The 27,276-nt window shown below is 29.6% G+C and overlaps 2 protein-coding genes across 12 annotated transcripts in view; one reads left to right on the top strand and one right to left on the bottom strand.

Annotated features, from left to right (window-relative positions):
- The window catches only part of LOC145294110 (membrane-associated guanylate kinase, WW and PDZ domain-containing protein 1-like), a 664,188-nt gene extending 648,502 nt beyond the window's left edge, over positions 1–15,686 (top strand). For 9 of the 11 annotated variants that reach the window (XM_080141199.1, XM_080141205.1, XM_080141202.1 and 6 more), the window contains 3 exons: positions 5,650–5,811; positions 12,803–12,941; positions 15,492–15,686. In XM_080141199.1, coding sequence (XP_079997325.1) covers positions 5,650–5,811; positions 12,803–12,941; positions 15,492–15,652 — 462 coding nt within the window. In that variant the 3' untranslated portion in view covers positions 15,653–15,686. The remainder of the gene's footprint in view (positions 1–5,649; positions 5,812–12,802; positions 12,942–15,491) is intronic. The other 2 variants (XM_080141206.1, XM_080141203.1) reach the window with 1 other exon arrangement.
- An 8,687-nt stretch (positions 15,687–24,373) lies between these two features.
- LOC145294107 (nitrilase and fragile histidine triad fusion protein NitFhit-like) overlaps positions 24,374–27,276 on the bottom strand; it is a 165,198-nt gene continuing 162,295 nt past the window's right edge. The window contains exon 12 of the mRNA XM_080141181.1: positions 24,374–24,391. The gene's annotated coding sequence lies outside the window, so the exon portion shown is untranslated. The remainder of the gene's footprint in view (positions 24,392–27,276) is intronic.

The following is a 27,276-nucleotide window of genomic DNA, read 5'->3' as shown; positions in this document are numbered from 1 at the left end:
AAAATGTATGCAAAGATTTGAATATATTTATCTACTTATTCTATGGTCTGAATATGATGTTTATATCATGCTAAACATTTTTAGTATTCCGAATTTTACTAGGTTTATATAATTCAGTAATCGTTCATATACCAATAAATTGTAAGCCAAAAAGAGATGACTAAACTGTAAGCTACAAAATTATCATATTTCATAATTGAGCATTTATATATTGTTTTAACAAAAACCAAGACATCAAAGAATGGGTTGATAGCAACAAATAGTGTATTTCATCATTAGTTACAATTGTTTCAAGATTATTTGGACAAATCCAAACATTGTCGTTTGAAAATTTTCACAAGAACATCCTTTCTTCAGATTTATTGAATAAAAAACACTTTAGCAATAAAACATTATGGACACCATTTCCCTTATATGGAAAAGAAAACAAGTGAAAGTATTTTGCCTATATCGCATCCTTGCAAATATATATATATATATATATATATATATATAATGAATTTTTTGACATACTCAGTCATGGATATGCAAGCGACTTCATGAAGGTTAAAGGTTAACTAATTTGCATATTCCTTTGAAAAACGAGTGTTTATTAATTAATGATTCATTTTTTTATGGTTTCTTATTAGCTGATTGGTTTCATTTAACCATTAAACTTTTTTAATGCATAGTTTTTATATTGTGCATAATTGCATAGAATTTAGAATGAAAATGTTCTAGTACGTGGACATGTTTATATATATATAATCGTTTATTAAAACTGGTTCAAATGTGTATTTTATACTTTTTTTATATTAGAATTTAATTCTCTTAAAAAATGTAATTTTTATGTAATTAAAATAAAGTCATTATATTTAAATAGTTGTATAGTTATATGAGCAATATTTGGAAAATATTTATTACATGTATTTATGTTTGTATGTGATATATTTTTATGTGAAATCGATAATAGTTTTTTACTATAAAATGTATAATACAATAAAACGTTGATAAAATGGAGAATATAATAAACCCCAAAAGTCTGAAAAGCATATTTTTATAAATTAATTTGATATTCGAATTCTTCATTGCAATTATGTTTAGACATTTTTCATTATCCTTTACAAGTTTTTCACAACATTTAAAAAAGTATATTTTGATTCCACTTTAAAATATGACTAGAAGTTTGATTTTGATTCCACTTTAAAATATGACTAGAAGTTTGATTTCAAGGTCAGTTTCTTTATAAAGAATAAATGTCAAGAATATGAATAGTTGAAATAATCTTTAATTTTGATTTTTGTATTCTAGACTAGAAATAATAAAATGCTTAGTTTTTGGTGACAGTGTTTTTTGTATTCTAGACTAGAAATAATAAAATGCTTAGTTTTTGGTGACAGTGTTTTTTGTATTCTAGACTAGAAATAATAAAATGCTTAGTTTTTGGTGACAGTGTTTTTTTACACCGATAATCTTTCAAAGCTTATTGTTGAGTTAAAAATGTTTTTTCAATCCTTTTTTTTTCTTGTTGTTTAAATAAAACAAGCAAAGTCAAATTATTTTAACAAAAAAGATTTAATAAAACAATATACATTTTTGTTTTTAACAAAGTTTGTTTTAACAAAATGTCTGTAGAAATTCAAAAATTTATACGTTCAAGTCTAAGCACAACATTCAGTGCATATTTAGAATTACACTTAAAAAAAAAATACAGAGAAATCTTTTATGTACATACTCTTCGCAAAACGAAGATGTCATATTCCAAAAATCATATGGGTTTGGTTAGTAACTTTTCTGTTTGGCTAGTAATTAGTCGTCAAAGGTCAACTAAAGATACATTTGTCCATAGTGCCTTGGTAATTTAAGTGATAAAAGTTTGCTGGTTCACTGGTTTTGTCTTTTGCGTATGCTGTGTTCACATACTAGCAACTCTTTATTGTGATCTCCTGTTTGTGATCCTGGTGCTCCAATTATTTTTCCCCCCCTCGCATCTATTGTTCCTGATATTCCTGCTTGTCATTCCTGCCTAACAGTCACTGATTTGTTCCGTGTTTTTTTTTTTTTTTTTTTCTTTTGTAACCTAATTTCTGAAGTCTCTTGATCGGAAGGCCCTGGTTCAATGACATTAATTGATTTTTAAGTTCATGAACTATTGGGAGCTTTTAGATGAGATTTTTAAAATAATTTTAAACTCAATGAAACTGTATAGCTTCACCGAAGTTAAAATTCTTTTTTAAAAACGTGTTAAAAAGAAAATTTAAAAATAGTGATTTTTTTTTTTTTTTTTTTTTACATTATTTTGAAATGGAATTTCGTACATTGTTCTTTCTGAAAACTTTTTACCGAGAAGAAACACATAAAAAAAAAAAAAAAACTAAAATATAACTTTGTTATAGATGACCTTCAAATTGTTAATGCGTTTCAGATCAATTTACTCTTTTAATGTTCATTAATTTTCAACTATATTCATGAACATTTACTGGATGACAAAGATCCTCATGTGTAGACTTCATGTCAATAATCAGATACAGTTAAGCAGAGATTAATGGCCTGACATGATCTAACAAAGCTGGAGAAAATACTAGGGCTAGATCATCTCCATTTATTACATGAAACACACTAAAATTATGCTGGATATCGAGTCATATCAGTATTGCAATAAAATAGCAAATAGAACAGCAAAAAAATTTCCTGGCCATGATTCCTTCCAATACTAAGATCCCATACACTGATCTTCAAATTTTTATAAACAGGATCATAAAAAAATGGCAAGAATGTTGGAATGAATGTTAAAAAAAACAAATTGCATCAGATTTGGACAACTATTGATGAGTGAGATCTCGCCTACGGAAAGGCGAGAAGACATACTAACCTGATTCCATGTAAGACATATGATACGTATAATACTAGTAAGCATTCACTCCATGGTGAAGGGTCTCGCGTTTGTATTTCATGTCAAGGATCATATACAGTAATGCTTATGTTGATAGACTATCATGATGTCCAGCAAGAGCAGAGAAAAAAAATACAATTCAAATTATCCGTTGAAAAACATTAACCTGTGCAACAGCTTAAATTTCATTAAAGAAATTTGGTCCTTAATAAAATTTAATTTTTTTTTTTTTTTGCTTGAGAGACACCACTTATCAAGGCTTGAAGGCTACTCAAGGGTAAGGGTTAATGAATGTAAGGTGGTAGTTAATGTTGTAGATTGGGTAGAATTTGATTATTTAAGGGGACGGCTTAAACTGGCTTTAAAACAATAAATTAAAAAAATAATTATTTCACCTCTAGGATTCTATCCAACAAAAACCCTTTGATGGTTGATATGTTGAAAGACAAACGAAAACCAATTGTATTCAAACGAGGGACATTAACTCTGCTATGGAAATGCTTCTGCATCAAACTAACCATTTACAAGTTTTATCTACAAATGCTTATCTGGGTCTGATGAAAAGGTCCAACTTCCTACCAGCTTCAGCTGATGCACCGAGGAAATAAACTGTCAAAGTACTCCCATGTAATATCTCCTTCATGATTCCTTCAAATATCTTTAGTGGCTCATAAACTATATTACTTTTCCATCTCTGAATTAGTAGAAATTGCCTATTAAAAAAAAAAATTATTTTAGGCACATCAATCTATTCTCTGCACATGTTTGGTTGACCTCCTTGCAAGAAACAATGGGCACCACTTGTAAGAGTGCTGTATCTATAATGAAGTAAGAATTGTGCATCTCTAACTGCAATTCTTTTGAACCGATATTACTCGAGTTCAATGACAAGGAGAAGCCCATGACGATCGGATAAGCAGAAAAAGACTGGTGTTATTACAGAGTTTTTCTTCTCTTAGATTCGTAACAAGCAAGGCTTGAGAGTCTAGTTTATTCTACTATTTAAGGAAGGAGAATCAAATAGCTAATCAGTATAATGATTTATAGTATCACCTTAAATAAATTTGCTTAATTTGTCTTTCTTTATATGAAAACGTATTCATTTATATTTTTTTATATAAAAATAAACACAACTGCAGATAGAATATAAATTAATTGAAAAAATAACGTTTTTTAATTTAATGAAATGATATTTATTCAAAACATTAGTTTTCATGTGTTCATTGTTAAACGTTCAAAACAAAATATGATGAAACATTTTTTTTCACAGATTTTAACTTGCTCACTAGTCTGAACATCTCACTTGGTTTCATTTTCTTTCATGACAGAATTTTTTTTCTGTAGTTAAGATTTTTATGCTTGTCTTTTAAAAGCACGCAACCAAGCGTTATGTTCAGACTTGGAGGTGGATGGGTGGGGGCTATAAATGCTCAATATTTTATATAAATATATATTATTTTTTATATACAATAGCAACAAATTTGATTAACTATTGATACTTTTAGTTTCATGGATTCAAAAGAAATTCCACCTGAGACTTAAATGTGTATATCGTTTCTCAGTTACATGCTTTTAATATTTTGGAATTTTTCCTTTGATAACTCATTGAGTTATTGTATAGTATGATATGAAATGAAAATATATATTATCCGCTTTCAAACATAATTAAATATTTTGGTTTGATTTTTCAAAAATTATATATATATATATATATATATATATATATATATATGGTAGATTGTAAAAATTAGAAACATGATTTTACATATTAAGATCTAGTTCTGGAAATAAATATACAACCGTATTCCATTTTCTGTACACGCGTTTCTGAAAATCATTTTCCTTAGGTACGTTACCTTTAAGTAAAGTTTAAAGTATAAGATTTTCTTCATCATCATAAGATTTATCAGCTGCAAGTTCTTGTAATCTTATCTGAAGCGTGTAGATATATCATAATATCATAATTCATTCCTAAATAAAACAAACAAAAAAAAAACATTATTTTTCAAAATATTCTTAAGAATAATTATTTCCAGAACCAAATCAAAACTTAGAATTAATGTTTTGTTTTTTAGTATCAACCGCTATTAATATAGATGAAAGCTCTGATTGATACAACCTATTAATTATCGAGTTTAGTTTTAACTGTGGTATTCAAATATATTCTGGATATCTAATATTTTTTTTAATAAAAATATAAGTGAACTAATGTTTCCCAAGGAAATTCAAGAATCGTTTAGGTTTATCAACTTAAACTTTTCTTATATATGCGTGTGTGTGTGTGTGTGTGTGTGTGTGGGTGTGTATTATGAAAATGTATATGGCGATTAATTTACACAGAATCATCCACGTAGGGATCAAACTACAAGGATGAAATGTAGATTTTGTGTAGCTTAATAGTGATACATATATTTTCATAACTTACTACCTAGCTCTACTCATGTAGTGAGCACTGTTGAAGAAAATATTGAAACTCATTACATAAAATATCTCTTTAAGACATTTTATGTGAATACATGAACTATATATATATATATATATATATATATATATATATATATATAGTTTTAATTTTAATCAATCTTTTTGATGTCAATGTGTATATGTATTTCATTTCTCTTCTGCGATATTCTCTGCGAAAAAATTTCAGCTGATTTTCTTTTTTATGACTGGATAATTCTTTCTGTTTGATGCTCGCTTGCGTGACGAAAGATAGTGTAAGAATTGAAAGCGTTTTTCCAGCGTTTTAGTTTCTGACATCTTGCTGTACCTTTCAGTCATCTCAGGATAACGAAGATGAGATCTATTCCGTGGAGCTGCACCGGGGAACACGTGGATTTGGCTTCTCCATTCGTGGGGGAAGAGAATTCAACAACATGCCTCTCTATGTACTTCGCATCGCGGAGGGGGGCACTGCTGACTTGGATAGCAGACTCAGGGTAATATTCCGTATAGAATGTTCTTTTCATGTTTATATTAACACTTATGCTGCCGCTAATGCTGCTTTATTCTAACAACTAATTCGCTGATTTCAATCCTTAATAAGTTTCAACTAATAATCTAACCGTGCCAATAAAATCATGGTAATTAATTTCTTTAATGTATGAACAGTATTTTCCTTAACAAGTAAGTACATCATAAAAGTTTTCGTTCAATTTTCTAACAACCATATCCCATTTAGTTGTGACAATCAATAAGAACCATATACTTTGATATTCTGCAAGATTAAATAGGAATCGATTTTTCCATCTTTAACTTGAAATAATTAAATGTACACGTTTTTATTTTTAAAACATTTTATATTTTTAGGACAGAAACATTTCTGCTTTATTTTTTTTAAATTATCAAAGAAAATTAAAAAAATCCAAATCAAATTTTGTATTTGAATTATTCCGACGACTCCTCTCATATTGGCGGTTATATTCACAAAGTAACCGCCGACCATTTTTAGCTGTTTTTTTTTTTCTTTCTTTTTATATCATAATTTGGATGCATTTGACTGAATGGAGGAGTCATCGGTTGAAATGTTATGAAAATAACAACTAAAATGAGACGAGCAGTCTAAATATGATTCAAATTACCAATTATCATCTCAAATATTCCGAAGCATGAAATTAACTTTTGTTTTAAATTTTAGAAGAATAAGAAATAAAAGAGGCATCGTTTTTTTAAGTTTTATATGAAAAATAAAATAAAAATTGTTGAAAATTGGCCATAGACAGCAACACAAGCAAATAATATTCATAAGCTTTTTAATTAAAAAAATATTTAAATTAAAAAGAAAAGGTTTCAAGACAATGGCTGTAAATATAGATCAATATAAACGTCCCAAAACATATGCAAAATTCTTTTTTTTAGTACTTGTCCAGAATATATATATACTGTATTAACAAAAACCAAGACTTCAAAAAAAGAATTGATAGCAACAAAAACTGTATTTCATTGTTAGTTACAATTGTTTCAAGACTAAGTGGACAAATTCAAACATTATGGCGTTTGAAAATTTTCACATAAATAGCCTTTCTTCAGACTTATTAAATAAAAAACACTTTAACAATATATTATATCAAAAAGCAATAATAAAGAAAAATCTTTGATGTATACACTTGTGATGGAATGAAAATATATTCCCAAAGTCACGTAAATTAATCAAGCAGTTTTATTTTTAACTAAAAAAATGATTTTTAAGTGAATTTGAGTTTTTTCAATAACTCCCCTCCTCATGAATGGTCTTCTAAAATCTTGCAAATTTGAATTATTTGGAGATATCTCCCTTGTTCTTTCAGCCTGTTTCCCTATAGTACCATAAGATTGTCATTTATACTTTGTTTTTCTTATTTAAAAAAAAAAAAAAGCTACTTGATCAATTTACGTGATTTTTGGTGTATGATTTTAATGCATCGCTGACAAAATTAACAAACCTGAAAAGCAAGAAAAAAATCTCACTTGAAGAATTCAAGGGAGACGACTGTTGCTTACCTGATTATTTTATATAGTTTTATGAATTCTATAAATTTTTTTTCATGTATAAATTTGTTCTTTTCCCTATGATTAAACTAAACGATCTAGGCAAATTTAGATTTTTCCTTTACTATATTTTTCATTTTAAAATTATTATTCAAATAGCCAACAGTCTATTATTATTATTAGTCAATTACAAGTTGACTGTGTTTTTTTTTATTGTTGATAATAAATTCAGAATCTAATTACGTTTCGAGATAACATTGTGTTTACAGATGAAGTAAGACGACATTTTTACATCTCTAGATGTCACCAGATGCAGTAGGTTATTATTCTAATCAAAATCTACTTTTGAAATGTTAGCAAAAAAGAAAAATGGTACTTGTGCATTGTACGACTCAGAAGTCAGTAATTGTGTATATTGCAAACTGAATTTCTTATAAATGTCTGGTATGGCTACACCAACAATGGCAGGGACTTATGAATATGTTACCCTGCAAAAAAAAAAAAACATTATTTAGAAAACTATTCTTAAAATGGGGAAAGAAGGGTATTTTGTAACTATTCCATACTTTCACCTAACAATTTAATGAACAAAAATATTGTAAAAATTGTGAATTTAACTTGAAAATACAATTAATACGAAAACAAAAAAATAATTTGATTGGGTTTTTAACGTCCAGTGATGACGACAGGTGCTGATTGGGCCCAAGCAGACATTTACGAGAAATTTGGTTCATAATTGCACAATTACTGACCTCCATGTCGTACCATGCACTAGCACTAAAAAGACTTTTGTTTCAAAAGAAATGAGCATAAAACATTGCAATTTACAAACAATTTAAATCCTTATAAAGTAGTAAAGTAGATGATAACTACTTGTAATTCAGCTTTTTTATGCTTGCTATGTTTTTAGTGCAAACAGTTTAATTCTTTATTAAAGTCAGACAATTTTTAACCAAATAATCTATGCTTTTATTTTTTTTATTATTTTTATTTTTTTAATTATTTTTATTATTTAAAAAAAAAATTTTTTTTTATTTCTTTATTTTAAAAAAATTTTTTTATTTTTTTATTATTTTAAAAAAAAAATTATTTTTTTATATTTTTATTATTTTTATTTTGTTTTATTTTTTTAAATTTCAACATTTTTTTTTATTATTTTTTGTTTTTTGCTTTGCAACAAAAGTTAAAATTAAAATGTTGAACAAAAGAAAAATGAATCATCCAATTTTTTATATTTTGATTTTATTTGGTATTTTTTCCCCCCAGCATGTTTTGTATCTTAACATATGAGTGGATTTCGTTTTTATATATATATATAAATTATCATTAGTCATCCTCCCCTCCCTTGTCTTTGCCTTGGTTCACTGAAATTGTATGGGTTTTTTGTTTTTGTTTTTTTTCCTTCATTTCTGTTTTTATGGTATTCCTATGCCTTATTGATTTCGGTTAATTTTCTTTTTAAACATTTTTGTTTCCTTTTCTTCCTCCTGCGATCTCCCACATCCTTTTTAATATCATGAATGTATTTGTCATTGTTTCTTAATTTAATTTTAACTTTCCTTGTTTCTTGAACAATTATTTTTGTTTAGTTGTTGTTTATTAACATTTAAAGACAAAAGACTTGGTACCAGGATTGCAGAATCAGTCGAAGGTTTGGGCTGGAGTCAGATTATTTTTATCTCCAATGAATGACCAGACAGTCTGAATATTAGAAAACTCTGAAATAAAAACTCAAAATCAGATATTTTTGAATTCTAAGCTAGAAATTAGTTAGAAGGTATAAGGGTCCTATTTTGTATGGGGTCTGCTGCTGCTGATGAGATTAAACTAAATATAGATGCACATCAATGTAAAGCTCAAAAAAATTTAATAATATAATGACCTGGTTCAACTAATCGTTTACAATTAATTGCTATTGTTATTGTATTTCAGCGTTTAATGACTCAAAGGGGTTACCATAAAAAAAAACCCCTCCAAATTACTTTGATTAATTAATGGACTAAAATTACTAAATATTCTTTAAAATTTAATTTCTTTTAAAATGATTTTAGGTGTATAATATTTGTACAACCTCCCATTTGAAAATCCAAATATTTCAGATTTACATGGAATTTGACCCATAGTTGTTAAGTATGAATTTAGAAAGATTCCCTGAATTTCAATTTCTTGAAGCCGCTTAAGCTTTAAATTTTAGACATTTTCTAGAATTAAAATCAGGAGAAGGATTCTAGATATGAAGTTTAGTTCATTTGTGGATTTTTTAGTTATTAGAGATTAATTAAGATTCCCTTAATTTCAATTTCTTCTTCAGCCCCTTAAGCCTTGAATTTTAGGCATTTTCTAGAATAAAAATCAAAAGGATTTCGATCAAAATTAGACTAAGGATTCTAGAGATGAGGTTTAGTTTTAACCCTTTTATGACCTAAATTATGATGTAGATGATTAAATAAAATATTTATTGCTAATTTTAGTTAGTTTAAAAGGTAATGATACTATGATTGTCTTCAAACTGGAAAAATGATGAAGTTCAAAATTTAAGCTATCACTGAGAATTTTTGCATTTCATAAACTTACCTTGATTATTATCCATAGTGCTTGAAAAAAGTGTGTTTATGACAACAAACGAAATCCTCCACTCTCTGAGACAGATGGCGGCATACTGAATGTAAAAAGTGAACAGTTGCAATCTGGAGGTATCTGGCATCTACCCAGATACAGAACTAATATGCGTTTGAATCAATTTCATTTATTTACGAATGAACGAATTAGTTCAACCAGGTCATAAAGAGTTACTCTTCGTAAAGGGACATAAAACTGCTACAAAACTTTTCTATTCAAAGAATTCATTTCACTCGTCTTGAGATTGCTATTCTAGTGTATTCACAAAAAGATTTCTAGTTTTCTTTCAACTAACAAATTTCAACTGACAAATTGCTCAGAATCGGAAGATGGTAGTTGGAATGTAATTGAACTCATTTACAATTCTTACAAAAAATTCAAAGAGTAAACCTGTTTAAAGCCTAACAATACTCATCCACCTGATTGTTGGTTTAATTATTTCTGTCAATGCATTGTATTAAAAAAAAATTTAATACAGTTTTTTTTAAAAAATACTTTAAACGTATTTTAAATTCAAATATGACAAGTGTAAGAAAAAACAAAAAACTTGCATATAATTTTTGATGATTTGACGTAAAAACTACCGCATTAGTTATGTGTATTCTACCTACTCCATTTTATCAATCACATGTTTCTATGCATATATGAACAGAAACTCTCAAGATGCCATAACGTTTTATCCTTACATAGATTTTCAGGTTTTGTCTGTTATGTCACAGACAAAACTACTGATGGCCATTTAACACCGAGGAATATTTTGTAAAAATGAAATCAGGGTGATTACTATTGAACTGATACCAAACAATTTTTTTGGTTTTTAATGATTTCATATTTTCAATTTTTGTATTTCGTTGTCTATTTTTATTTTGTTTATTTCATTTATTTTTAAATTTTATTTCTAACAAGTTTAGTGAAATGTTGTGAATATGTTGTTTTTATTGCTTGAAAAGATTTTTTTTCTATTTTCATATGAAACTACTTTACCATTGTGAACTAGCATTTTTTTCTGTGCATATAGATCAAAAATATTGTTAGGTTAATTGAATATGTGAGACATATATGCATATTTATAATAATGTTTCAGTTTCACAGAAATGCTGGAAACTTAACCCGATAGATTTAAGATACCAAATGTGACTGGTTTATTAGCTAATATAATGATAGTGTGACTCACAGTCTACATCAATATGCATAGTGTCTATAAAAAAAAAATATCTTTTTGTACGAGTAATTGAGCACTCTTATTATTTCTCCTCACCTATAACGCTAAATTATATAAAAATTACGATGAGCCTAAGCAGATCAACCAACGTTTCAACATGAATATGTCTCACCAGGACTCTAAACTTCATCTTGTAATCAAAACAATTTAAAAAAGAATTTTATTTTTAATTTATTTTCTGATTGCAACATTCATTTTAAAGTCCCGCCAAAACGTTAGTCAATCTGCAGGCTCCTCATAATGTTTATATAATTTTATTTATAAAAGCTTTATTCATGCATTGAGCACTTTGGAAAAAAGATTATTTTTTTAGTTTGTTATCAAAATACTTAATACGTTTTAAATTTTAAAATTATACTTAATGCAGTGTCATTCGATGTAATCTAAAAATAGATCAAATGTTGTACTATAAATTTCTTTGTTTGACCTACAATCCTGAAAAATGAAATTTTACTTATGAAAATAAAGATTTTTGCCATTAATTTCTACAAACCTAAAAGCTTAAATATTTTACATGTTCACACAGGTAAAGAAAGTTTTTTTTTTTTTCTTTTTGTTGAAAGTTCAAATAAAAATTAAAAATGATGCATGATTGTCCCAACTTGTTCTTTGAAACTTTTCAACATCAATAACTGGAACGATCTAATTTTTCTACAGTGAAAATCCAGAGGAGATTTTTTTTATTTACAGTTGAACTTATTTAGATATTATTCAATCATTATTACTTTCAGTGCTTGTTAAGATGTAGTCGATAGATCAATTTTTAAAAATATCACGTTTTAAACAAAACGCAGTATGATTAATCACACTGCACAAAGAATTAAGTTCTGAAGATTCATAGAAAACTTTGAAATTATTGGCAAATGGACTAGTAAAGTTAATTTTAGTAATGGAACACAAATATTCAGGATTGTAAAAAAAAAAAAAATTGTTCCAAATATGTATTGCTTAAATACTCAGGATAATCAAGAACAATATTAATTACTAGCTAGGGGAGGGGGTTGCCTGGTCGTAAAATATGCTTAAATATATTTTAATTCGTCCAAATTTTGTATATATTATTATAGTCATTATTTCAAAAGTAAAAAAAAAAGTATATGGGTGCCATCAGCTAGAATCGAAACCAAAATCAAAACTGTAGCATTCAAAGCTGGTGACGTTACCACTGAACCAACGTGACACACATGAACTGATTAAAAATAAAAAAATAAACTAAGATTAATGTACAAAATGTATAACGTTTTTGTTTTTTTTCAATTTTGACCCATTTTTGACCCCTTCAAAACTATTCTAACCAACTAAAGACCCGTAAAAGAACGGCCCATAAAAAAATCCAATCATTTGAGGCCCCTAGCGATGCTCTGCGAATTTTAGTTTTGGAAGAGATAGAATTTGAAAATATGGAGACAGACAGACATAGTGGGTTTTATAAATTAGATGATTGGATTTTAGATTATATCAAACTGTTGTTTTATAAAAATGATCCTGATGGATTTTCAACTTTATTAGTTTTTTTTTTTTTTTTATAAACATTTCAGTTATTTTTGTTAAAAAAAAACAGTTAATCAAATCGTATATTTTATTGACATATTTACATATATTTTCTTTGTTTTTTTTCTTAGGTTGGTGATCAAATTTTAGAAATAAACGGGTACAATATGAACAATATTACCCACCAAGAAGCCATTGATATCATTCAAAATGGAGGCAATAGTGTACAATTATTAGTGAAAAGGACTGGCAAGCCGCCTCCCACTTTTGGTAAGTGATATTATTGCATACATCCCCCACTTCATCTCGTGTGTAAGCTATATTGCACTCCACACCACATGCCTTTCTCCATAAGCCCATGTGCTGTATCCAATGTCAAGGAGATCCTAGATTTGGACAACAGGAAGCAAATGGATAAGTTGCAATCCTCAGGTTCAAAAGAGAGTCGCAAACCTGATAGACCCTGAACTGGCATCTAAGCTTCAGCCTCTGTCCCATCGACGAAATGTTGCATCCCTCTGCCTTTTCTACAAGTATTTTAGTGGTGAATGCTCTGACGAACTGCAATCACTTGTGCCCCCACGACGTGTGCACCCTCGACAAACCCGACAGGCTACTAAATCCCACCCCCACACTGTAGAGATCCCTAGATGTAAAAGATCTTTTTACTCCAATAGTTTCTTCCCCAGAACCGCTAGACTCTGGAATTCCATCCCAGGTCCCTGCTTCCCCAACAGTACTGACGTGCAGAAGTTCAAGTGTAACGTGAACCGACACCTTGCTGCCCAAATCCCTACATAGTACCCCAGTAGTTGTTGCCCCTGATAGTAGCCCCCTACACCAAAGTGGCAATTTGCCTTGTTTGGGGTGAAAATGTAATAAAAAAAAAAAAAAAAAAAAAAAAAAAAATTCGCTGACTCAACTGTTAGTTTTGTTAGACTCTTCCACGTTTGGAACACCATTAGAACTTGGGTTAATCTTCAGTTTTGTCTGACGCTTTGATAAAAAAGTAATGGCCCTTTATCCCAGCATGTTAAACATCTTCCAATGAGAGTGGTCATGACAGCAAGGGAAAATTTGGCTGTCTTACTTTGTTTATTATTGTCATATCCAGAATATAAGGATCTGGACTGATATCTGAAACAAGATGCCACTGACCAAGTTTCCTGAAAAATGTTATGCGGTTATTTGCTTATCAATGCTGAGAGGAGTCACTACACACATCTACATAATTGAAATGCCTTTCCCGTGGTTGAAATTTTCATAAACAAAGGAGGATTGTGTTTAATGCAAATTAAGGAAATGCATTTGTGATTTTCGGGACCGGTTCAAAAGGGGAAGAGGAACTTCTCATTCATGGTGGCAGGGAGAGATAAAAACTAGATGGAGAAAAAGGAAAGAGAGATATGAACCTGAAAGTCCATTGCCATTCAAAGTCTGATAATGTTTTTTCCAGGGTTGGAAATTGTAAAATATTATTGATAATGAATTATGAGTTGAATTCTATTGGGAGGAGAGCGGAACTATGTCCGCACTCCATTTTCAATATAAGTCAATAAGTGAGCTTCAATGACTTTGCTCTGCTCACCCGCTCACTCCATGCTGTTATGAGATTGGTCCTCAGACTTGGGGGTTGAAATCTGTAAATTTGAAATCACCCAAACTTAATGCCATCCAGATATGAATATTAAGTTAGAGATTTGCAAAGAATCAGAGTGTATAATCTTTCACAGAATAATTATCCAAAAAGATCAGTCATCGAAGTCTTATTCTTTCTTTTTTTTGGTTTGAAATGACCATTGCTCCTCAGTGACACAGACCTTGATGACCAGTGCCAGATGACTTACCTTTTTCAATCTTTTCACAATGTGGAGGAAGTGGTGATTTGTTAGACAAGACATTTCAACACCCAGGGCCTTCGCCAGAGTGATTGCCAGATACCGAATGACCAACCGGAACCCAGAACAGACGAATTTGGAGACATCACTCAATGGACATCGTTATTGGGGGAGAAGAGATAAACAAGTTCTCCTTGATAGTTGTAGCCCAGGTCTTGCATCGGCAGCCAATACTAGACATAGGAACCATCATTGCGCTTGACATGATCAAACCAGCAACGGCGCTTCTCACATAGTGTTACATTCGCAGGTGGAATTTTCTGCAAAGAACAGATTTGCTTACATTCTCTTTTTATCTGGTAGAATTTTTAAGTAATTTTTTTTTTAAATTTTTAGTATAACCGTAGTAAGGCTCCTTAACCTTCAACTTCCAGAAAAAAATGTCATCTAATTTTGGTGGAGAAGGTGCAGTGATTATTTAGAATTCCTCTTTATATTAAAAACAAAAATATAAAAAATATGTACATATTCCTGACAGAATGAAAATGATATTCCCAAAATCACGTTAATTGATCAATTAGTTATATTTTTCTAAAGAAAATTATTTTTAAACAATTTTAAGTGGTTAATGGGAAATCGTAGGCATTACAAGGCTAATCTCAGAAGTCGAGTTATCTCACTATGTTTCTTCAAGATGGCAATGCAAGACAGTCCCTTCTCACTTAGTCATAAAATTGGATTTTCTTAGTTTGAAATAAAACTACTTGATTAATTTACATGGTTTTTGGAATATGATATTTTCATTCCATCATAGCTACATACATCAGACATGTGTGTTATTTTTGTTTTTCTTTTTAATATAAGCAGAATTCTGGACAAGAACTGAAAATGCTTTTAGTTTAAGAGTAAGTAAAAAGTTTATGAAGAAATTTTAATTATTCTAAAAATTTGATTGAATAACCTTTTTTTTTTTTTTCTGCAGATGGCCTGCCTTCCCCTACAAGTCGAACTGGCGGTGCTCTCGGTATGACAAATGGACCCATAGGGCATAGTTCTCCTCACATGGGACGGCGTAACACTACTGAACCTTCAACAGAATATTTTCCGGATTATAACTATTCGCGTAGCTATCCCAATTATTGATAAAAGTTTGTTTTTTTTTTTTTGTTTTTTTTTTTCTAAACTTTTAACTCATGACTGAAGCAGCCGAGTGCAGAATCACGTGTGGACTGTGATTAACATTTTGGTTCCATTTCTTTTTCTCTCTAAATTAATTTACGGTTAATGGGACAACACTTTCCACCTGATCTGCTATGTCACACTTCACGAGTTACGAGTGATGAGAAATTTCCCAAATTTTGGAAAAGGATTGCATTTAAGCCAGTCCATTCTTGTGTCCCTCGTCTCGACCAGTACTGCGTTTTAAGTTGAATGTGACTAACTCAAAAACACAAACACATATACACACAACTATGGGGATTATTATGGCATTTGACTAATAGCGAACATTTATATTTAAAAAAAAAATCTGCAGGGTGTGGGGAATCCATACCAGTTTTTTTTTTTAAATGAATCTTTGGACATTTTTTTACAAAAAAAAAAAAAAAAAAAAGTCTAACAAGAAAATTTCCTTTATTTTTTATGTTCTATCTGTGCTCTTGTCATTTTTTTTCTCTCTTTCCTTCCCCAAAATGACAAAATTAGAAACTTTGTAAATGTGAATGAGTTGTCTATTGCGTGACCCAAATATGTATTAATGTGCACAATCTGTTTACCAATTTTTTTTTTGTTGTTGTTGTTGCTGGAAGGGTGCCAACAGAAAATCCCAAGTTGGACCTCTGGTGTCAGTTGGTTTCTTTCATTTAAAAAAAAATTTTTAAATAAAAAGTTCCCAGAACTTTTCCAGAAGTGGACAAATACAAGAATCTAAACCAAACATCATCTATTTTACAAAAAACACACATACATAACAAAATTTTCTAAAAATTAAAAAAAATAAAATAAAAATAATAATCCGGTCAAGACATGCAACCAGAGTGAATACCGCTAAATAATTGAAAGTTTAAAATGTATCCCCCACTTTCTCCCCACATCTTTTTACTCCCCCCCCTGCAACATTTTAATTGAGACTGTGCCTTTGTTGTTATTTAGATAATGAGCTGAGGCTCTAGTCTGCATGGTTGGAAACAACAGTGATGTGTATATAATGATGTAAGTATAAACTTAGACACAGCTATAGAGGCAGATACACCATTTCTTTGTGTATATATGATGCATTTAGCCCTTCGATGGGTGACACTTATATCTTTTACTTTCAAGTACTTTTTTTTCCTCCTTCCAAACCAATCAGGTTTTTATTTTTATTTCTTCCATATAACAAATTTGTTTTTAACGGTCCGAGTTGGTGGGGCAGCATTTAAATGTGTGGATGAAATTCAGATTTTAATTCTCTTTTCTGGCTCAGCATGAATTTTATCAACACTTTATTTTATAAAAAAAAAAAAAAAAAAAAAAAAAAAAAACATGGCTGATAAATTTGTCAAGTACAGTTCTTCACCACAATACATGTTCTGAGGTTAGGAAAAGTGAAATTATAAACATTTTTTTTTATTATTATTTAACATATTGGAGCAATAAGGGGAAAAATGAATTTTAGTTTTTTTTTTTTTTTTTCATTAATTGTATAGCACTCACCCCTGTGCAAAAACGGAAGTCGAACTGCTTTGCTGTTTGAGTGATGAGATGTTAAATTAACTGCTGCAAAAAGTGTCGGTTTGAGCTGGTGATGACAGGCATTTTGTATTCTACCTAGATGCTGTGCATCTGATGACCATCTTTCATGTTTCTGACCATTAATTGTAAATTAGAATATCCATTTAGATGTGCATGGACGTTAGAATTTGATTTTTAATATCAGTTAATTTGTTTTTTTGCTTTTGAAGAAAAAAGAATGTTTTTCTGAAAACTGAGTGGACAGACAGATGGTTCAAATTCAAAATGGTTTATTTTGCCTGTAAATATTATTACATATTTCTAGAGCAAAAATAATTACCTTTCTTTTTTAAAAAAAAAATTTTTTTAATCTAATTAATATAAACAATTAACTTTTTTAATTTTTTTTTTTTAATTTAAAAATCCAATCAATAAACTATTATATTCAAAGATCTTTTAAAAAAAAATCCTTAATTCAATCAATTTATTTTTTATTCAATTCAACTAGTATGATCATCTTTATAATTTTGTTCCAACATTTTTTCTCTACATTTTGAATAATTTGATTGCCCTTATTTAGATTTTTTTTCTTCCATCCACTGCTTCAGATTTGTTTTATAACTTAGAAATTAAAATGCTGTCATTCACATAAAAATTATTTGTTTTATTTAATGTAAATATTTCCATTTTCACTAAAAACAATATTTTACCCTTTACTGATTCTTTTACCCTTCTCCTCCTTTGAAATTTAAGTTTTTTGATTTTTAAAACTCTCCCCCTTCCTTGAAATGCCATCTGCCACCATTTTGTTCTTTACATTTGTCCACTTCTGGTCATTACTGCTGCTGAAGGAGTTACTGCCGCTGCTGCATCTACAGCAGACGCTATAAAATAGGTGTGTTCAAGCATTGTCCCATTTTTAAATCTTTATTTTTTCTGTTACTGAGAATAAAACAGATAAACTTTTGTCTTATTATTCCTTGACCATAATCCATGGCAAAGTTTTTGAAACTAGTTTATCTAAACTGACAATAGCATCGAGTTGATCGATGTCATTGGTTTAAAATCACTACTGCCACTAATTTTTAGTTAATTAAGATCTTCCTTCTTTTTTTTTTAATTATTCAAGTCTTTTTTTTTTTTAGAACCATACTTAATTAAACAAACAAAACCACAGAAAACTCTTTATGATGTATGTACTCGTCATAGAACGAAGACATCATATTCCAAATATCACATAAATTGATCAAGAAGTTTTATTTTTTATAAAGAAAATCAAAATTTACAATTTTTAGCGATTATTAATTTTGTAATTACTTTGAATACAAACAAGATCTCAGTAGTCAAATTAAGTTGTCACCCTTGAAATTCTAAAAAGACTTGGCAATTTCCAGCTCCATCTCATTTTTTCATAAAATTTAATTTTTTTAATTAAAAACTACTTGATCAATGTTGGTGATTTTTGAAATATGACATCTTCATTTTATGACAGTAACACACATTGTAAAGATTTTTTATTTTATAATTAAGTGTTATTCTAAATAAGCACCAAATGTTATTTGAAATTTAATGTAAAAAAAAATCTTAGTTTCATTCAAGAAATTCAGCACTGGAATGAAAAGCAAAAAACAAGACAAAAAAATGGTTTACAATCAAAATAATAAATTTGAATGGAAATCAGAAAAACAGATTTAAAAAAAAATCTGAAATTCTTTAAAGTTTAAAAAAAAATTGTCTGTCATTCAAGAGAGGTTTCAGAAGTGTAAGACCGAATTTGAAATGAGGTTTTGAGTGTGTGAGCTGTTTTTGATTAATTGCTTCTTCTTTTTTTTTTAAATAATGTGAAGAATGTACATTAGACTTAGCCCCACTGATTTTTTTTTAAATTTTAATGGCGTCATGCTGTTGCCAACATCAGTTGCAGTTTCCTTTGCAAAGACTGAGAGCAAGATGAATTCCGAGGGGAGATAGTCCAATAAAAAAAAAACTGCTTAGTGTTTTGCTGCTAAATCAGTTTCCTTAGTTGCCATTTTGCAAAATCTATTTTTTGTGTTTGCGCACAAAAACTTAAATGAATCTAAACAAAATATTGAGAAAAAAAAAATGTTTCAATCATGTTTGTTTCTGCTTCTTGGTTCAAATGCTGTGTCAAACAAAACAATTTTTTTTTATTAGTTTTCAACTAATCATAGGGTTTACAAGATTCCCTATTGAAGAGTTTGATTTTTTTTTGTTTTATTTGAACCTTTTGACACGTTTGTAGACTTGCTATTTTTTTTTCTTTCTAAAATCAGAAATAATCCAGAGTTCAATAAATTCGCTTTTTTTTTTTGTTGTTTTTCATAAAATAACCGGACATAATAGAAAAAAAAACACTAATTTTTTTTCTTCATAATTTTGTATAATTTTGTCTTAAAATAAGACATGCCTTCTTGTTTTATTCATAAAATACAGAGATCAGATGTTTGTTGGATGAGAACGAGGGATATATATATACACATATATATATATATATATATATATATATATATATATATATATATATATATATATAATGAAATTGTGTTCTGGCAAATATTGAATTCAACCTAAACATGACAATGGGATTTTTATTTATTTATCTTTTTATTTTTTATTTTTTTTTATCTCTCCTCATCCTTTAAACCCAGCCTTCATCTTTTTTTTTCCAACTTTAGAAAAAAAAACAGAAAGTTTTCTTTTGACGAAAGTGCGTTTGTCATCTGACTAATTTTTTGACCTGCAATAATCCCAATGTTTCCAATCCGTTTTAAGCAACGTGTATATAGATATTGAAATCATTTCATTCTTCTGAGAAATTAATAAAAAAAATCATTTCTTAGATTCTTTGTAGATGAAAAAATATTTGATATCCAATTTACAAAACCTTTTTTTTTTCTTTCGATTGGAGAATTATTTAAACTATAATTATACGCACCCTTCTTCACATATACAGGATTTAGAAATTTAGGACACATTGAAAAAAATATATATATATGAAAACTGCTACGATACCAAAATACTTCTGCAAACTACTGATTATTTGACGACAAATAAATTTTTTTACAAATATTTTCTCTTTTGCTTTAGATGTTTTTCTTTGCTATTGAATTTTTTCATCTTTCTCAAGAATGTTGCACAAAAAAAAAACAGTGTAGCCAAGAAAAAAAACAAAACAATTTTCTGAAGTTTTTTTTTGTTTTTCATAAAATTTACTTTTTAATCAATTTTGGGATAAATCTAACTGGGTCGACGATTAACCCAAATTCCTGATTGTAAAATTACAATGGAAGTTGGCTTAATATTTTTCATTTTCTTTTTGTTCCTTTTCTGAGGTCAAATAATATTACATGTTTTAATTTGCGCTGGCGCAAAAACAAGACACAAAACCAGATTTATTCAGATTAATATTATCGATTGCTGCTTCGGTGATAATGACCCCCTCCCGCCATATCTTCTTCATAGGATTTGGAGAAAATGAAAATGACCAAACTTTTGTGCAATGATGACCATTAAAAATGGGCTTCCATAGATCAGTTTAAGTATTTCAAGGAAAAACAATCAACAATTTTTCAGTCAATTCGACTTTAACCATCATTTTTGATTTTTCTCACTTGGCTTTGCATTTGTTCATCTTCATTTAATTTCAGGAAAAAGGGGGGGGGGGAAGCCCCCGTCCCCTCCCAGGATTCTATAGATCTTACATTTTAACTAAGATACAAGTTGTAACCCATGCTAAACCCAATTTTTTATGAGCATCTTCTGTCAACTGAAAAAGCGACCCCAGCCTCAAAATCAAAACAAGGTTGTATTATCAAACTGAAAAAAAATTTAAAGAAAACGGTAATCATCATATTTTTTTTAATTTATAAAAATTTTATGATGTAGATGTGAAAATAAAATAAAACAACTGTTGTAAGTTTTTATTTTATTTTTCATGAGAAAGTCAAGGTGAAAACATTATTGGTTTTTATATCTACTGGTATAACTTTTGAATGCGATTGGTTAGGGTTAGTGTGAAAAAACCCAACCATTTTTATATAGTTTTTTCTAGTTCTTTGGGAGACTAAACCGTCTGTCCTAAAATACTGAAATTTATTATAGCTTTAATCAATTGTCTCAACTTAATGAATGCTGCTATTTTTGTTGATTCATAATTGCAACTTGTCATCTACAGCAATTTAATTGGCTAAGCACTTTGGCATCTTCCCGCTGTCTATCTAAATTGCCGGAGGATGTGAACAGAAAGTTAGTTTTAGCATGGCTCACAAACTGCACTTGTACATTAATTCGTAATTTAACCCTATCTCCTTGTTGTATTATCAGGCAGCAAATTTGAACATTTATCATGTGGTTTTAATATTGGAATACTGTTAGGTGTCACTTCTGACCATTTAGACGGTCCCTCTTCTGAGACACAGGCTTGAATCCTGTAGGAGTCTCGTATTCCACTTTGTGGTATTCTTTGTTTATATCCAGCCCTAAGGAATAAATAGATTGTTTTAGTAATTGTTGTAACCTTGAACGGCTGTTAATAAGACAATATGGTAATATATTTACAGTAATGTATTGACAGAAGTACAGAATAGTATGTTACAGAAAGTTTGCATCCAATACTGTGGTTAGGGTTACCACAATACTTCATCGTAATTCTATTCATAATTTTTGGAAGAGTCCATTTACTCCCAAAGTAAATCACCATCACACTATAATAGTAATATTATCCGTGCAAACAATCAACACACAAAAAAAAGCAACTTAATACGTAATAATATATATATCTCTTTTTGCAAGAGTCATCACTTCTCAAGGATAAGGGTTAAGGAGTGTCATGTGGTTAGTAAGACAACACTGTAGTCGAAATTGGTTGTAGCTGAAATTGGGTAAAATTTATTTAAGAGAGCAGCTGAATAAGAACTTGTTTATATTGGACTTGAAAACAACCATGATGTAGTTAGCTGCAAACCAGACATGTGGTACAAAGTTCCACAGGTGGGGAGCTCTAGAAAAGACTGTTTATGGAATTTGCATTTAGTTTTAGGCACAGATAGAGAATAGGAGAAATTGTTGGCAGTGGTTGTAGCTAGACAAGTGTCTGTCGTGAATGTTTTGCTGGAGGGCATATATATATATATATATATATATATATATATATAAAAAGAGGTATATTTGGTAAAAAAACAGGAAAAAAAGAGTGCTCGATACATTAGTAGAGCTAAATGTTTTTATTATTTCAACCTCAGGTGTATTTATTTAAATCATTACAAGTTGTTTTAATAAACTGGATAACAAATTATCCAGTCTATATCATCAGACGATTTAAGCTAAAGAAATTTAAAAAAAAAAAATAGATTGGATAATTTGTTATCGCATCTATTGAAACGACTTGTAATAATTTAAGTAAATACACCCAAGGTTGAAATAATATAACTATATATATATATATATATATATAATAAAAATTACAATAAGTTTACCAAGGTAATCAAAATGGTAAACTTAAAATATATTATAAATATTAAAGAGTTAATCTGTACAAGTAAAGTAATCTCAACCAGATGTAAAAGCTCAATAAAACCGAAAAGGAAATAAAGCTTATAATATGAACAAATGATTAATAAAACATGTTAAAAGTCATCTTGAAAAAGAGTTAAAAACATATTTAATTTTAAAAAGGAAGCACAAGATAAGTGGATAGTCCTTAATCCACGGAGTTTCGAAGAAATACTCTCCTTCTCATCAGAGGGCAGGAATTAGCGAAATATCTTGTGCTTCCTTTTTAAAATTAAATATGTTTTTAACTCTTTTTCAAGATGTCTTTTAACATGTTTTATTAATCATTTGTTCATATATATATATATATATATATATATATATATATATATATATAATGATGAGAAATATGGAAATAGTATTCCAACAAAATAGAGAAATAAAAAGGAACAAACCGTATTATGTGTTCATCAGTGTTTCGTCTTTATTTCCAGACTTCCTCTGGATGAATGGGATTAAGAAACAAAAAATACCAGTACAAAATATTTGAAAATGTTTCACATACAAAGTGTGACGCTGTTCTATTTCAGAAATAGAATAGCGTCACGTGAAACATTTTCAAATATTTTGTACTGGTGTTTTTTGTTTCTTAATTCCATTCATCCAGAGGAGGTCTCAAAATAAAGACGAAACGTTGATGAACACATAATACGGTTTGTTCCTTTATATATATATATATATATATATATATATATGGGTGTGTTTTTCACTATTAAAAACATCAAAAAATGTTCATTGTATTTCATTGCCTGATGCATCAAGGACATATCATCACATTACTGCTTAATATGGTAGCCTCAAAAAAAAAAAAATAATTTGAAAACTGTTATACCAAAATCAGGGATCAAATGTGAATCGTGTTTGGAGACTTAATCATCAAAATATCTGTACGATGTACGTACAGAATTTCTAATGATTAAATGGTGTATTTCGTTGGAGGTTTTTTGTTTTATTTTTATTTTTTTAAGGAAATCTCTGAAAATTAGTGAAACAAAATCTAGGCAAGTTGAACGTTTTTGGAGAAGATAATTTTAAGTGTTATTGTTTAAATAAAAACGTTAATACAATCACTCCCCCCATGAATCATTGGGAATTTTGCAATAATCTAATTTCTGGCCGGGATACTTCAATATTTATAGCTCTTAGAATTGTAGTGCATTTCCACAAGAATCTGCGGTTCTTGTCCAGAATTGACTCTATATTAAAAAAAACAATAAATATTTAAAAAAAAAAAAAATCTGTATGATGTACATACCAGTGATGAAACGAAAATATCATGTTCCAAAAATCATATGAATTGATCAAGTAGTTTTATTTTTATAAAGAAAATCATTTTTAAGCGAAAATCTTGCTTCACTTATTGAGTTACCTCCCTTTGTTTTTTTTGTTATTTTCAAAATGGCTGACGAAACAGCTGCTCTTCTGTTACTCATAAAATTTGATTTTCTTTTTTAAAAATAAAACTAATTGAACAATTTGTGATTTTTAGAATATATTTTTGTTCCGTCGTGTGTATTTTAATTTCATTTTTTAAAAATATACATTTTAAATGTTGCTTAATATAAGATGGCGTTACAGGTTTCAAACATTTGTTTATTTCTGAAATAGACAATAGCTGCGCCAAAAAAATGATCAGTATTTTACTCTTTGATTTGTGAACATATTTTCAAGGCTTAGAAAGTGAGAACAAAAGAAAAAACAGGTTATTTGGTGCATTTATAGTATGAGTCACAATTCAAATGTATTTCATGTAAAAACACTTTGAAATATTTATTTGCACAAAATATTAAAAAAATACAAAATTAACAAATTAGGCGCAAGGCCATTCAAAAGTGTGAGGATAATGGGTGTTGTTGGTCATCCTTGGTCTCAAATACTTAAAATTGTCTATCCTACTCTTAATTAAAAATATTTCGCTCACCACAATACCGCATTCACTTCATAAACCCAAATTTGAAAAAAGTTTTATTGAATTATTTACAGTAATAACATTCATTTGCAAGGGAATAAACAAGAAATAACAAAATTAGTAAGGCTCTCCCAACTCTTTCTAAATAATAGACCACCCACTGTTTTTTTTGGTTTGCCGAAAACAAGCAAGTCAGTCTCTAAGTGGGAGTGGAATCTAAGTGTGGGTGAAAAAAAAAAACACTTTGATATTCTTACGTGTCATGTTAATCAAGAAAATACAATAAAACCAATGTTTATTTATTAATAGTTATTGGCGATTACTCAGTCAATTTTTTTTTTCTAATTTTTGGTGAGGATATTTATTTCACATAAGCACACCAAAGTGTTCCCACTTGAAATGCAATTTTCAATACTTGTTAAGATAGAGCTGACAAATTGATTTTTTTTTAATATATTGTCTAAAGCAAAAACACCAGCACTTACTAATATGTCATGTTGAAAATAGTAATACATCCAAAAATTATGAAAATTCGAGTAGAACTGCTATCATCTATATATATATATATATATATATATATATATATATATATATATATATATAAAAGCGAAAATGTATGTATCTATGTGTGTTCGCTTTTTGTGTATGTCTACAAAAGGCTTTTTTGGCTGTGATTCTCGGTTGGCTCGCTCCTTCTTAAAAGTTTTTATATGCTGTCTAAATAATAATATCTACGACTAAGGAATTCTGGTTGTAGCTATCTTTAATTTACCCGACTTTTACAAGCTATTTTCGAGATATTTTTTGATCGCCATGTAGCGGGGAAAACAGAAACTGGCTTCCAGCGCAAAACTAGGTCAAACATCACGTGACTTAACGTTCTCGCACCTGCTAATTTCAGTTTATAAATGTCAACTTAACACACTTATCCATTCATCTATTCCCGTAGTCGAGATGGTTAGATCGCAGGGTTTTTTTTTTTATTTCCTTTCCAGCTCCGCGTCAAAGGTTCGGAGTTCAAGCCTACCTTTCTACTAAAACTTTTCTTTTACACCTCCAAACACCCGGCCAACGTTTTTTAACAAGGTTGTTTTGATCTACCCCTCCAAACACCTGGGCAACGCCGGGTATCCCCTGCTAGTCTATATATATAAAAGTGAAAATGTGTGTATGTGTGTTTGTGTGTCTGCTAAAAACTTTCGACAGACACAATAAAAATTCACAAACTTAGTATCATATTGAATCCCCATCCTTTGCACGAAAAATATCGAAAAATTGGCCAAAAACGTTAATTTTTTCACCCTGAAATCGACAATTTTCGACGGGGGGGGGGGTCAACAAAAACGGTCCTCTCGTTATGACGACCGGTTCTACACATGTGTCAGATGACGTCATGACCTGATTTACTTTAAATAGTTGAAGAACTGACTAAATTTCATGTACGTCGTGTTAGCTCAGTTGTTTAGCACGTTGGTTCATTATCTAAATGTTTTGGGTTTGAATCGTGGTGTGAGATGTCTTCTTTTTTCGATTTTTTTTTAAATTTAAATATTGAACCAGTGTTATTTAAGCCATTTTTCACGTAACGTTCGTTTTTCTGTTTTTTTATTTTTACTTCGCTTATCCACCCCCGACCACACACCCAAAAACACCCGGGTACCCACCGATTTTTTTCAATTCTAATATCGAAACAGGCTTATTTAAGCCATTTTTCACATTTTTTTTTTTTTGTTTTAACATTTGTTTTTCTGTTTTCTTTTTTGTTTTTTACATTTAACATCGTTCGTTTGCCTTACGTTAGTTTTTTTTGTGTTTTATTTTTTTGATGTTTTGATTACCCCCCCCCCCGCTTAAGTTTTAACGTTTGTTTTTGTTTTATTTTTTTTACTTCGCTTATAACAAACAAACCTCGTCATTGACCTCATTTGCTGAATAGCTATTGTTTACACCGTCATCGTCATCCTCTACGACTTCCGTGCAGGCACCTGTCAATTTGTTTCTTACTTAAATAAATTCAAACATTTTTCAGTAACTCATTCTGGCTGGCCGAGCGGTTCATGTTTTTTTCACATTTTATTTTCAAACTTCGCCTCAGGGCTTCGGGTTCGATCCTATCCCCCCACCCCCACCCCGGTTTCTTTTTATTTAAGAGCACACACACACCTCCAAATACCTGGGCAACACCGGGTACCCCCGCTAGTATATATATATAAAAACGAAAATGTGTGTATGTATGTTCGCTTTTTGTGTATGTCTGTAAAAGGCTTTTTTTGCTGGACTTCTCGTTCGGCTGATTCCTTCTTAAAACTTTTTATATGCTGTCTAAATCATAATATCTAAGAGTTATGAACAGGGGTCATGTGTGTATTTAATTTGCCCGATTTTCACACGCTATTTTTTCCAGATTTTTAGAGCGTCCCATGTATCTTTTGCTTTTCAGTATAAAACAAGCGAAAACTGGCTTGCAGCCGTGTCATGTTTCATGCGACTTAAGTTTCTCGCACCTGTTAATTTCATTTTATAAACATTAAATTAAGATGCTTTTCATTCCTCTTCTCTCGTGGCTAAGATGGTT

The sequence above is a fragment of the Euprymna scolopes genome, chromosome 15 (genome assembly GCF_053919585.1).
Source record: "Euprymna scolopes isolate OS-2025 chromosome 15, ASM5391958v1, whole genome shotgun sequence".
In the NCBI taxonomy this organism is placed as follows: Eukaryota; Metazoa; Mollusca; class Cephalopoda; order Sepiida; family Sepiolidae; genus Euprymna; species Euprymna scolopes.
This window is presented reverse-complemented; position numbering and strand designations above follow the sequence as displayed.